At 38.6% G+C, this 12,157-nt stretch overlaps 1 protein-coding gene across 10 annotated transcripts in view; it reads left to right on the top strand.

Moving 5' to 3' along the window:
• The window catches only part of klc1b (kinesin light chain 1b), a 32,293-nt gene that overhangs the window by 10,778 nt on the left and 9,358 nt on the right, over positions 1-12,157 (top strand). For 4 of the 10 annotated variants that reach the window (XM_032553386.1, XM_032553388.1, XM_032553387.1 and 1 more), the window contains exons 4-14: positions 162-243; positions 692-920; positions 1,028-1,115; positions 2,398-2,499; positions 4,372-4,545; positions 4,925-5,024; positions 7,802-7,854; positions 8,673-8,740; positions 8,918-9,026; positions 9,147-9,155; positions 9,387-9,539. In XM_032553386.1, the coding sequence (XP_032409277.1) occupies positions 162-243; positions 692-920; positions 1,028-1,115; positions 2,398-2,499; positions 4,372-4,545; positions 4,925-5,024; positions 7,802-7,854; positions 8,673-8,740; positions 8,918-9,026; positions 9,147-9,155; positions 9,387-9,539 (1,167 nt within the window). The remainder of the gene's footprint in view (positions 1-161; positions 244-691; positions 921-1,027; positions 1,116-2,397; positions 2,500-4,371; positions 4,546-4,924; positions 5,025-7,801; positions 7,855-8,672; positions 8,741-8,917; positions 9,027-9,146; positions 9,156-9,386; positions 9,540-12,157) is intronic. The other 6 variants (XM_032553393.1, XM_032553396.1, XM_032553389.1 and 3 more) reach the window with 5 other exon arrangements.

The following is a 12,157-nucleotide window of genomic DNA, read 5'->3' as shown; positions in this document are numbered from 1 at the left end:
TGAAGAGTGTTTCCTAATTTACCTTAATTATCGTATTGTCAAGGATTTGAGTTTTATTTTCTGTACAGCTCCTTTCAGTTGTCGGATTTTATTTCAAGTCTGAAATTTTTTTAACCCTGACATCTGAAGGAGTGTCTAATGACTCGGTTTCATTTTACTAGCAGGAGGAGAAAGACAGAGAAACGCCAAAGGACAACCTGGATGACCTCTTTCCTAATGATGAAGAGGAGCAAGGTCAAGGAAGTAAGTAAAAACAGAACATGTTTAATGCTAGGTCTGGAATGAATACCGACTAGTTACTCTCAGAAACCAATTGGTTGCTCTGTATTTTATGAAGGGTTACTTTTATGGGGTTTGAGTAGAGATGGAGGGCATACAGTTTGGATTTAACAGTTAATTTTGCTTTGCAATTATTCTCTACTTGGTGTTGGTCTTTGAGATAAAAACATTAAACTTCACGGTCATAAATAGAATTGGGCAATATGGCTTAAAAATAAAACATCCGATTTCTGAAATACCAGATCTGATTTCCAATTTTAATGTTTTTTTTCTCATTTTCTTTTCTAAAAAAGAAATTGGAAATGACCGAAAATGTTTTCAAAAAGTTGCTTAATTTTTTTTTATTACCAGATTTTTCTCAGAAACATTCTAGTGACTCATTGTTGTAATGTTTTGGGTATTCCTCCCACAGTGCAGCACCAACACAACAGCGCCGCTGTGGCTGCGGCCCAGCAGGGCGGCTATGAGATCCCGGCCCGCCTGAGGACCCTGCACAACTTGGTGATTCAGTACGCCTCTCAGGGCCGCTACGAGGTGGCCGTGCCCCTCTGCAAGCAGGCTCTGGAGGACCTGGAGAAAACCTCTGGACATGACCACCCCGATGTCGCCACCATGCTCAACATCCTGGCTTTGGTCTACAGGTACAAATGGGGGGGAAAAAAACAAAAAAACATCGAGAACTTCTCTTTAAGGTTAGGTTTTGTTTTTGTTTTATTACTCTGATCATGTTGTTTTTCCAATCATCCAGGGATCAAAACAAATACAAAGAGGCAGCCCATCTGCTCAATGATGCCCTATCCATCCGTGAGAAAACCCTGGGCAAAGACCACCCGGCCGTAAGCATCCGGTTGTCATGGCAGCATGCTCACAGCCATCTGTTACTTCATTTTGTTTATTTTACGTAACTAGTGAACAGGCATGTAAAATCCAGCTCTGTAGTCTGTTTACAGTCGTTTGATCAGGTTTACTGGAGCAGGGAAGTTATGGGATAGAAACGCTCAAAACTGGAGTTGGAGAGCCCTGATATAGATAGATTAATTACACACAGTGAAAAAATTCAAGCATTTATTTCTGTTAATTTCTAAAATCATGCCTTTATAGCTAAATTAGAAGAGAAAACTGATTAAAATATATTTTTAATAGAGAAATGTTAGGTCAAGACCTTATTATGGCCTACAGTCATAGTGAAAGTTGCTGACTTTATAGAGATAAGGAGGATAAGTCACAAAAGATCACTTCTAAGAGAACTGGCTGTTTTAGAGTGCTGTATCTACCCATATTAATGGAAAGTTGAGTGGATGGCAAGGATATCAAGCAAGAATATTTTACTACATAAATATTTCTATGTTATGGCTTGTTCCGTGATTCCCGTTGTTTCCAAGCATATTAATTGAAAGCTAAGTAGACGGAAGAAATGTGGTAGAAAAAGGTGCAGAAGCAAGGTTTAATGTCATGTCATTTCTATGTTATGGTGTGCTTATTCAACATAGCAATAGAAAGTTAATTGGAAGAAAAAAGTTTGGCAGAATAAAGTTACCAGAACATAAGATTTATTTATTAAAATTTGTTTTTATTGGTGTTTGTAATCTTAAAATTTTCAGTGAAACTCAATTTTGGGTTTTTATAAGCAGTGAGCCATAGTCATCTAAATTATTGTTTGAAATAAATGCTTTTGTGTTATGAATCTATATGAGTTTTACTATTTTAACTGAATTACTGGATTGAATTAAGATTTCTACGATATTCCAATTTATCAAGTTGCATCTGTAAAAGTACCAATTAGAAAATTTAAGAAGCAAGGTAAGCTATTTTTTGTGGTGAAGTTTAGAAATGATCTTATAACTTTCTGCAGAAACACTTCTGAGATGTCAAAGTAAGCTAATAAAACACAGTGCTGTAGCTTTGCACTTCATAAATTCATTGCTTTTTGACAGGATGTGTTAACCCCCTCAGAGGTTTGAGCTGTAGCTACTTTACTTTTTGAGCTGCTTTACTGAGCTTCTTGCTGTGAAAGAGTTAATTCGCTCTCTGGACTACAGTGGAAAAAGCCCTGAAGTGAAGTGAGTACAAAAGCAATAGTGAGCTCTAATTATGCTGTCTGTCTGTGTTTGTGTCCAGGTTGCTGCAACTCTGAACAACTTGGCCGTGTTGTACGGAAAGAGAGGGAAGTACAAGGAAGCCGAGCCTCTCTGTAAGAGAGCCCTGGAGATCAGAGAAAAGGTAGGTCGCATCCCCAGACTGCTTCAGCGCTGCCGTCCACCACGCAGGAAGTCCTCACCTCAGGGGCATCAGCTATGAATAGAGAAAAGAGAAAATGATTTTCTTAAATTTAGTGTGAAGTTTCTACCGGGGGCTGTTCCCTGGTCGGAGGAGGAATTGTGGGTTTTAATTGAGAGCGCAGCTGGAAATGGATACCAGGCACAGGGGAAGCGAGGCAGGAGATAGATTAGAGAGAGACATGACCAATTATTGAACTCAGGAGATACGAACATTATCTCTTAGCCTGAAAGCCCTGTCCTGTTTACACTTTATCAGCCAGCTGTTTGCTACGTGTTCTGTGTTCTTGTAGCAGATAATGTGAAATGGCATCAGGATGTGCAACAACGAAGTTAGAGCTAACAGAGCAGCCAACAGCACTGAGGTAGAGAGGCTCCTATCAGAGTTCGTGACCAAGTTCTGGTCTCCCAGCTTCAATTTTAGCAGCTTCTGATTTCTCTTTATGTTCTGATCTACTTTCAGCAGACAGTATTTTTTTAAATAATATTATTGGTAGATATGCTTTTACTATTTTCAGATAAAGATCAAATGATTATGGATTTTTAAACTTCATTTTTTTTATCTTTACCATCTTGCTCAAGTAGCGTTACTGAAATACCTCTAGTTTTTCGTGATTCTATGATCGTGGAAATTCCTGCAAAATCGACAGATCACTGCATTTCTTTTCATGCTAAATTGTTATTGTGAATTTGTTGCAAAGTTTTGCAAAAGAATTTCAAAAATATTTCAATGACTGCTAACTCTCACCTGCAGACATATTTCTTCTACTACAACACTACTGCTTTAGCCAATGTCAAGTTATTATGTGTGATAGAGATGCCAGTGATAAAGATTGTTTTTGTGCCCTGTCTATTATTTTTATTCTCATCTTTTTTCTTCTGTATGTAGATTTTGGAATGGGTTTAATGAGGAAAAAATAGTGAAAATATTTCTAATGTAGCAACAATCGATTGCAAAAAAACAATTGCAAAAAAGAAAGGGGATCATTACTCTCTAAAAGGTGCCAACTTGTCTTTTTAAATCCAGAATGTTTCCTGGCAGATGGAGGTTAAAATAGATCAACTTTGCTGTAATACATTCAGTCTTCCTGTTGTCTGCCCTGTGTTTTGCTCTCTCTTAAGTTCCCTCAGCCTGAATGAACCAAAGGCATACAGTACAGACCAAAAGTTTGGACACACCTTTTAATTCAATGAGTTTCTTTTATTTTCATGACTATTGACATTGTAGATTCACACTGAAGGCATCAAAACTATGAATAACACATGTGGAAATATGCACTAAACAAAAAAGTGTAAAACAACTGAAAATACCCCTTATATTCTAGTTTCTTCAAAGTAGCAACCTTTTGCTGTGATTACTACTTTGCACACACTCTGCATTTTCTTGATGAGCTTCAAGAGGTAGTCACCTGAAATGGTTTTCACTTCATAGGTGTGCCCTGTCAGGTTAATAAGTGGGATTTCTTGCCTTATAAATAGTCATGAAAATAAAGAAAACCCATTGAATTAGAAAGGTGTGTCCAAACTTTTGGTCTGTACTGTATGTTGAGTTGTTGTAGAGATGGCGTCTCATGATCTCTGTGGTTCCACTAATTTCGTTTTAAACATATTCATACTGAAAACAGCTCAGTAATAGTCTCAACACTTAAGAGTGGATTTTTTTTCAGTTTCACTTGCTAGTCTGGTGCGAATCAAAATGTTTATATTTCTGGATCTTGGCCTAAAATCTGCTAGTCCCAGTCACCAGCAGATTTGTGGGAGCACGAAGATAAAGTAAGAAGTTAATTTAAAACATTTCATTGTGGATTGCCGTCAGGTTCTGGGGAAGGACCACCCAGATGTGGCCAAGCAACTGAACAACCTGGCCCTGCTGTGCCAGAACCAGGGCAAATATGAGGAGGTGGAATATTACTACTGCCGCGCCCTGGAGATCTATGAGTGTCGGCTGGGTCCAGACGATCCCAACGTGGCCAAAACCAAGAACAACCTGGTGAGAAACACAATGTCTCTCCTTTTATTTTAAAAGCTCTGTTAATTACTCAGCTCACGTTGAGCAAGATAAACGCTCAGTCTGTTTCAAGGTAAAGTGACAGGAAAACGACTTTGTGTTTCCACTGTGATCAACATGTATCCAGCTCACTAATAGAGTCCTTGACTTCAGTTAAGCACAGTTTTCTCTGTCAGCATAAGAAGTTGGATTTTTGTGGCGGTTGGCGTCCTTTATCTACCTTACTTTCTTCCCATTGAAAGCTGTATGCTGCAGTATTGTTCCTGTGTGACTGATATGCAGATGGATTCTTCCGTTAAGGAGGTTTTAGAGTCAGTAGCATTCATCTTTAAATGTATCTTCTCATCTGTTTCTCCGTCAGGCTTCCTGCTTCCTCAAACAGGGGAAATACAAAGAGGCTGAGATTCTGTACAAAGAGATTCTGACCCGTGCTCATGAGAAAGAGTTTGGATCGGTTGATGGTAAGAGCCCATGATGGACGCTGAAACTCACACTGAGGCTGTTCTGTTGGAGATTTTAGTTAGAGTTAAATGCACTGCGTTAAATCAAATCAATAAAGGACAGATGGTCAGAAAGTGGATCACTTTCTAAGCAGGTTGCCACTTGTAGAACCTAAACTTTACAGAATTACTCAGGGAAAATCAAGAGTTTGCTTGTTTGAAGGATAAACTCTGAAAAGAAATCAGAAATCATTAGATTCCTTTCTTCGGCTCTTTAGAAAAAGCCTGTCTCATTCGCCTAAGAAGTCTTTTTTTATGCAGCATTCAGCAACATTGTCACACCATCTTTTCAGTCTGGAAGTTCAAGGATAAAGTGGCAAAACTTGAAGAATGTCAGATTCATTCCCTTCATTCACTGCCTGGCAAAAAGCATTCATACCTCCTGAACAACACATTTCCATTTATTTTATTGAGATTTTATATGGTGCATGACCTATGACACAAGGTACTGGATAACTATGATGGGGTATACAAGTCATTGTTGATGGAAAAAAAAGAACTGGCCATGAAGGAGTACATTTTGAGATTCATTTAATATATTTATAAGAAAAGGCTTGTATATTTTATGATGTCAAAAAGCCATATTACTGCAGTTTTTCTTTCAAACTTCTGACTTGTATAATGTCAGATAATATCTTAGTTTGAATATCTTAAATTTATGCTTTAAATTGTGGAAAGTTGTATTTTTTTCTTGCAAATTTCTGTAACAGACTATCAGCTTTTTAAGTAAGTGAGAATTATTCTCCAAATTTCCTTGTTTTTTAGCAGAAATAAATTATTCTGTGGCCATGTTGTCTTTTTTTCATCTACACCGTGTTCCAAATTATTATGCAAGTTATACTTTTTCAGATTTTCTTAAATGGTCAATGCAAATGAAGGTCAGTATAATTTTCAAGTCATGAACTATTACAGTATAAATCAAATTTTACTGAACAAAGCTCCACATGAGAACAGTATTTTTTTTTTTTAAAAACCCAAAAACTCAAAATGCACTGCTCCAAATTATTATGCGCAGCAGATTTTCTAAACATTTTATGGATTATAAAGAACTGCATACGGCCATTCTTTGAATGTGCAGCATTAAGTGGTCACATGTACTAAAATCAAAAGCTATTTCAATCAAAAACATCTTAACAGACTGAGTTACATGTTAACATAGGACCCCTTCTTTGATATCACCTGCACAATTCTTGCATCCATTGAACTTGTGAGTTTGTGGAAAGTTTCTGCTTGAATTTCTTTGCAGGATGTCAGAAAACCTTCCCAGAGCTGCTGTTTTGATATGAACTGCATTCTACCCTCAGATCTTCTGCTTGAGGAAACTCCAAAGGTTCTCAATAGGGTTGAGGTCAGAGGAGGATGGTGACCACACCATGAGTTTCTCCCCTTTTATGCCCATAGCAGCCAATGACACAGTGGTATTCCTTGTAGCATGAGATGGTGCATTGTCATGCATGAGGATGATTTTGCTACGGAAGGTACGGCTCTTCTTTTTGAACCATGAGAGAAAGTGATCAGTCAGAAAGTCCATATACTTTGCTGAGGTCATTTTCAAACCTTCGGGGACTCTAAAGGGGCCGACCAATGATTCTCTCCCCATGATTTTGGCCCAAAAAATGACTCTACCACCTCCTTGCTGACATCACAGCCATGTTGGGACGTGGTGGCAATCCACCACCAATCCACTACTGCGTCCATCTGGACCATTAAGGGTTGCACAGCAGTCATCAGTGAACAAGTCTGTTTGAAAATTAATCTTCATGTACGGCTGGGCCCACTGCGACCGTTTCTGCTTGTGAGCTCTGGTTAGGCGTGGCCTCTGGAGGATCCTACACCTTGAGGTTCCAGAGGCACCAGCAGCTTCAAATAACTGTTTGCTGCTTTGTAAGAGCATTTTAACAGCTGCTCTCTTAATCCGATGAATTTGTCTAACAGAAACCTTCCTCTTTATGCCTTTATCTGTACAAATCCATCTTTGTTCTACATCAGCCACAAATCTCTTCACAGTACGATAACGCTTCAGTTTTTGTTAAATATCTAATGTTTTCATACCTTGTCATATGGCACTGATGATTTTTATCAGCAGAGAGATCCTTTCTCTTTCCCATATTGCTTGAAACCTGTGGCCTGCTTAATAATGTGGAACATCCTTCCTAAGTAGATTTCCTTTAATTGAGCTCACCGGACAAACTAATCAACCCAGCTCTCTGAAATTATAGTGATTCAAAGAGCCCTGACACACAATACTATCTATAAATTTAATAGCACAAAAAATGTTTTATCTTTATGACACTTAAATCCAATTTGCATAAAAATTTGGAACACGGTGTATAAGAGCCTGATACTCCGTTTTATGTCATTTAGTGGTACAAAAACTTTCACAAGGGAGTTCATGTGGTTTATTTTCTAAGTATACTTTCATAAACATGCAACTTTCAAAAATATCCCATGAATACAAAAGATTTTCAAGACTTTTTTATCCCTGTTTTTACTTTTATATCATCACCAGTAAGATCTCAAATATATGTTTAGTTTTATTGCACTATTCATTTTAATAGATAAGCTCCATTGTTTTCTGTTTTAATATCCTGTTTTTCTGCACTTATGGAACTGTAAGCTCTGCTCAATTCAAACATGAATAAAAATAAATGCATCACAAAGTGTTTGAGTCCAGATTTAGACGGTTCGTTGCATCCCAGTTGTACAGTATGTAGACGCTCTCTCCTGTCTGTCTGCAGCTGAGAACAAGCCCATCTGGATGCATGCAGAGGAAAGAGAGGAGATGAGCAAGGTGAGAAAACCTCCCTAAAAAAGTCATCAAGATTTCCTCCTGGATGTAGGGCTAGGCGATAAATTGATTTTATCTATTAATCAAAATTTTGGGGTTTTGAAGATTTAGTTTTTGGAAAATCAGGATTTTTTTTTCCCACCAATGCACTCCTTGTGTTTCCATAGTTCAGGGTGATGTCAGTACGTCCAAAGGCCGCCATCTTGTTTGCGTTTTTTTTTTTTTTCAGCTTCTACCTTTTTTTTATTTTCAATTCAAGCCAACTCTATGAAAACTATATAATACTAAACTATGTAATAAAGTCAAAATAATAAAGAATAAAGTCTTAATATTAGGAGAACTAAGTCGTCATTTTGTGAGAACTACATAATGAAAGATAAACCAATTTATCTAAACTTTTTTTCTCATTAAAATGACTTCTTGTAATTTTAAGACATTCTTCTGGTAAAATTACGCCTTTATTCTGCTAATAATGCGACTATATTTTCGGAATTAAACGAAAATACTTGTAGCCTGGCCTTAATACTCACAGAAGGAATGACTGAAATAAGAACTACTTTTTGAAAGCGTTTTCTGTCGTTTGTAATTTCTTTTTTAGAAAAGAAAAGAAAAAAAATGCAATGAAATCAGAAATCGCATTTGATACGAAACAAATCTGAGATTTTATTTTTAAACCATATCACCCAGTCCTACCAGGAAGATTAAAATATTCCTCTTTTTAAACGATGTGTCAGACACAACTGTATAAACAAAGTATAATGCTACTTATCAGGTCTAAACACCAGTTTTTCTTTCTCTTTTGCTCACTGAATTACTTCCAGAGCAAACACAGAGACAACACCCCATATGGAGAGTACGGAGGCTGGTACAAGGCATGCAAAGTCAACAGGTGACGCCGATAACCGTATTTTATGACTCAGCCATAAAGGCTCTAGATTTAGGTCAACTTTTGATTCAGCGGAAATATTTAATGCCATCTTTACTGCATTTTCTCCTTTGTCTGTCCCTTTTACATCAGGATTTACTTTTGTGACCTTTTTGAGTAACTTTCCGTCTATCCATGCAGCCCTACAGTGAACACAACCCTGAGGAACCTCGGTGCTCTGTACCGCCGCCAGGGCAAACTAGAGGCAGCGGAGACACTGGAGGAGTGTGCTGTGAGGTCTCGCAAGCAGGTCAGTGACATCTGCTAAATAGAAACGGCCCTGTTCTGCATGACGGTTCCTGTTTTTTTTATTTAGGAAAGCAAATCTCATTGTATTTCTTTCCCTTTCCCTGCATTGCTATGGATCCAGAGCAACACAGTAAGTGGTTCGTCTCTCTTGGCTCCCATAGAGCTTCCACCTCTCCCATCTAACATCACTCCCATCTCACAATCATTTAAGATACTTGTTTGTCGCTGAAAACGTGATGGACGGACAGGAAATGTGAAAATCACCTCAATTCCCCCCATAAAACTTTCTACTCTCACAAATTTACACAAGCTAATGTCTGCATCTGCAGCTTGATCTAATTAGGTTTTTATACCTCTGCAGGGCATCGACCCCATCCACCAAACGCGTGTGGTGGAGATCCTGAAAGATACAGACGGTGAGAGGCGGAGGAGCAGAGACAGCCTGACCAGCGTTAAGTACGAGAGCGGCTCTGAGACTGGCGAGGAAGTGAGTATGGGCGTGGAGTGGAATGGGGTGAGTACAAATCCACTATTGTAGAGTAAACATGGCCCGTCTGGGAAAAACCAGGCGGTGTCTGCTATTTCAGAGAGATCGAGGGCTGGTACAGAACTTCACTACTATGTTTTCCTGCTGTGTTTTTAAAGATGGCACAGTGTCACATGAATGGAAGCTAACTTCTCTCTGGAACTGAATAAGCTGGTGCATTTAGCAGGATGCTAACCCCTGGTTCTGCACTTTATTCATAATAAAATTTTACAAAGCTACAAAAACACAATACCAACTATATTTGTTGTTTTATGATGCCTGTTATTATTATTTAGGTGTATATAAATTTCTCTAAAACAGATGCAGAGCCATGTAGTGATCTGAGTCTGTACCATCCCATCGACTCTCTGCAGACAGATCTTGTCTTTGTCCTGAAGTGACCCTGGTGTCATAAAGCTGATTGAGTGTCTTGGCATGTTCGCCTTTTTGTTTTCAGCCTCGCAGTTTGCTTTAAACTCCATGCTTATGTCTTTTGTTGTTTTGAAATGAGTGGTTCTGTTGCTGGCAGTGCTTCTGTGCAAGTGAAACAGTAGGAAAAAGGCACACGCTCAGTCCCTGTTGCCTTGGTAACATAATACCTATTCACATCCACCTATGCGAGCACAGTAAACGAGTTTAGCCGCTAACACAATAAGCACAAGGAGCCCACCCTGACTGCTGATGTTTGGACCCAAATCAGAACTTTATACCATTTGGGTTTCAAAGAGGTTTGAGTCTAAAACCTGCAGCAGCAACAATAAAACGGGTGTGGCAGCTGAAAAAAAGCTCCTATGCATCAACAAAGCGGGGATGCATCCCTTAGCTTGAGCTTGTGCCTCTTCGTTCACTTGAATGCAGTCTAACCTCGAGCTGCATCAGCTTAAGCCTGCATGTTCCAGCCTGCCACTCTCACCCCCCTAACATGCACTAATGGACCACGTCTGTTTTCACATGACTGAGAAATGTCTGTTGACCCTGAGCTCTCCTGCTTTTCCTAATGTAGGAATTTTGTGGGGTTGTTTTAGTACTAAAGTGTGAATGTGAAAGCTCCCCTGGTAGAGATGTGTAACAAGCCTTTAAATAAATACAGCTTCTGTTGCAGTGAGGCAATAAAAAGAGAAAAATCCAGCCTTTTAGCCATCGTGACATGTAGTTTTCTACTATAACATTTCATAAGATTGTAGCGTACAGAGACGGCCAATCTCTTTAGATCAGAAGTTTAACTCAATCACTCATTTGGCCAAATTTAAAGACAAAGTTAGAGGCCAACCATGATATATTGATATTTGTTGAAAAATGTCATTTTCGTACACTTGCAAGGTCTATGTTGTATGATTGTGAACAAATATTATGCTTCCCGCCTGTCCAGAAAGCTTCTGTTTTCCACCTTTTTGGGAGGGATTGTCTTGATTGGCACACCAACGCAACAGCAGAGTAATCTGATATTTGGATTTATCTTGAGGGAGGAAATATAGTTGCACTGCATGCCAAATTTGACCCACAAGTCTGATTTTGACTGATTGGGTGTTTACACACTCGATAGTCCGGTGAATTCGGTTCAATTGGGGACCAAAATTTCACCACTTGTTCCTTTTTCAGCTGGTAAAGTTCTCATTCACACTGCACAGGCTAAACGACCAAAACCCTTTGAAAAACCAGTTCATCTGTTCTACTTCCTGCTTTTGGAGCGATCTCTGGTTCATTTGCAGCCACATATGCATTTGAACCGCACCAGAGTTCACCTTAATCTAACCAACTCTTAGGTTTCAATTCAGATAAGGGTTGGACTTTTTGGTCTGCATTAAAGTCTGACTACACATTCACACCAAACGAACTGGACTTTCCAGACAAACGAACTGGAGTTCGATTAAAGTGGCCTGAACTGGGCTGTTGTGAATGCACCCAAGATGATCCACATCTCTTTTTCTATCGTATCTTCAGTTCTATCGTATCTTCTATCGTATCTTCAGTTTACACAGGTTTTCACAGGTTTTAGGTTTAGGATGTCAGATGAACATGGAAGATGGCTGATTTTGAGTTCTGCCTTGATTTGGCTTTTTGTTTTAGATCATTATCCTACTAAAAGAAAAATCTGTCTAACGACCTGAAAGAAAACGTTATCAATAATTGATTCATTTCACTTATTAAATGCTTTCAAATAAAAGGTTGGATTTGTATTAAAATTTTCATTGAGCGATTAACCTACTGCAATGAAAGATTTATCTAAGGCTTTGTCCACATCCTCACCAAGGTGCTGATAAATGTAAAACTGCTTCCAAGCTTAACAGCAGTCGATCTAACCGCATGTGTATTCATGCAAAAGTGCAGTCTATTGTCAGAGGAGAGTGAAAACATTTCTCTATTTGCTCATCGTTTCTGACAGCTTAACCTGTTTACTTAAAGTGTTAATTACTTCCATTCATCCATCCATTTATTTACAAATGTAAAAACATGCCATGTAGCTCAGCTAGCCTTTGTTTGAATGAACAAGCATTTAAATACCCATCGTCTTCCTCGCTTTAGACATTCAAAGGATTTTATGTCAGAGCTGATACCCATCTGCTTTCTCTTGTTACTTTATGCAACATTATTTAACTGTCTGCTTA

Source organism: Xiphophorus hellerii, chromosome 22, assembly GCF_003331165.1.
Source record: "Xiphophorus hellerii strain 12219 chromosome 22, Xiphophorus_hellerii-4.1, whole genome shotgun sequence".
In the NCBI taxonomy this organism is placed as follows: Eukaryota; Metazoa; Chordata; class Actinopteri; order Cyprinodontiformes; family Poeciliidae; genus Xiphophorus; species Xiphophorus hellerii.
This window is presented reverse-complemented; position numbering and strand designations above follow the sequence as displayed.